A 1,740-nucleotide genomic window follows, 5' to 3' on the forward strand; every position below is an offset into this window, starting at 1 on the left:
CGTTCATGCTATGTTACTAGTCCATGTTATGTTTTAAGTTCACGTACATGCCATGCCACGTCAAGCTAAGTTTCAGTTTCAGTTCAAGTTATGTCATTTATGCCGTACTATATGTCAAGTTATGCTATATTTACTTATGACTTTGATTATGCATTCATGCTTTTACTGCCATGCATGCATCATTAACTTGTGTGAAAGTTTCCTGTTAACTTGTTGAGATTTGTAATCAAATTTCACCGTAGTAGTCCCAACTACCATTCCCCACGACTGGTAGGCGATGTATCAGGATCAGAGCAGAAAGCAGACACTAGCAGTCTGGAGGAGGTTGACTAGATTAGTCGAGTTACGCGAGTTACTCAACAAACTAGCCCAATAGTATATTTTGACAATGTAATTATAGAACCAGGTCTCCATTGTTTTGAGATTATAGTCTTCTGAGACCCGTGCTGTAATCGTGGATGTTTTAAGTATGCTGATTTATGTTTTAACAATTTGGGATATTATAAGTTTGGTGCATAGTATTGCTAAAAAAAAATGCTAGATGTATGTTAAGAACATTGCATCTTATATGTCATGAATGGGGGCAGGTAACCTTGTGTTGCATGTCCCAAAGCTTCGGTGTCCGTCCGATCCCAAGCTGAATCTGGGGGCGTCACACGAATGACATGTCATATCTATTTGTTAGGTATGTTGTATCAATTGTCACAACATCCGCAAAATACTCATATGTTGCTCTGCTACTTGCATCGGCCCAAGAGACATTTTGCAGTCGTCCATCATCATCCAAATCGATCGGTGAGTAAAACTAGTCATTCTTATGTTGCATTCTCTCAAAATAACCATGAAGTGCATCAGCACCTCCTTTGATAAGTCTAATGTGTCGAGCCTTATCAATATAATTTCGTGCATCTCTCTCAATGAATGGAAGTTTCTCAAATCCACCAGCCTCGACAACTAAGGCGTTAAAACTTTTGGACATGCCGATGTCTGCCTTGTTGTTGATATCTAACTGCCTCTTTACGGAGTCATCAATAGCTAGATTACATCTAAAAAATCTTGCATTTTGTACAGTAGTTATGTCTAAGACATCACCAATCAAGTGTGCATTAATCTTCGCCTTACAATCGGTCTTTGTTATCGGGCGTGGTTTAGAAAGGTTGGTAATTTGGTTCCTTGCCTTACCGCCACGCGCACAACGAAGTATTACATATTTAACAGTCCCATTAACTTCTTTTCTGCTTCTTTGGGTCATTATGCCAAATCCAATATGTCTCCCATATTGCTTATAGTAGTTAATGAGTTCTTGTTCAGTTTTAAAAAAACACCCAACCGTTGGCTCTAAAATCTCATCATCATCGTCATTCTCAAGCGTTGGCTCTAAAACTCTATCATCGTCAATATTCCCCGACGTTGGTTCTAAAACCCTATGATCATCACTTACTTTCTCATCATCTCTCACATTTGGGGTATCCATATAATTACTACTTTCATAAAAAAATAGCGATCGCCTACTAGATGTGCTTTCTTGCCATTTCTCTATAGACAATCTTGATATATTTATGCACAATATAAAATCGAAAAAATTAAATAAGTTAGCACTAGCTACGTAAACAAACAAACATAAAAAACAATCTGAACATGTTTCAAACTACAAACAAACAATAAGGAGCATCGTTTCAAAACCCCACTTGTTTTTGTATTAAATAATATTAATATCAAAACCATTAAATCATACACACG

General features: G+C 37.2%; 1 protein-coding gene across 1 annotated transcript; it reads right to left on the reverse strand.

Annotated features, from left to right (window-relative positions):
- Positions 1–805: 805 nt before the first annotated feature.
- On the reverse strand, positions 806–1,474 carry LOC121235428 (putative protein FAR1-RELATED SEQUENCE 10). Its single transcript, XM_041131772.1, has one exon. It carries the CDS (start codon positions 1,472–1,474, stop codon positions 806–808), a length of 669 nt encoding a protein of 222 aa, XP_040987706.1.
- Between the last annotated feature and the right edge of the window lie 266 nt (positions 1,475–1,740).

The sequence above is a fragment of the Juglans microcarpa x Juglans regia genome, chromosome 6D (genome assembly GCF_004785595.1).
Source record: "Juglans microcarpa x Juglans regia isolate MS1-56 chromosome 6D, Jm3101_v1.0, whole genome shotgun sequence".
In the NCBI taxonomy this organism is placed as follows: Eukaryota; Viridiplantae; Streptophyta; class Magnoliopsida; order Fagales; family Juglandaceae; genus Juglans; species Juglans microcarpa x Juglans regia.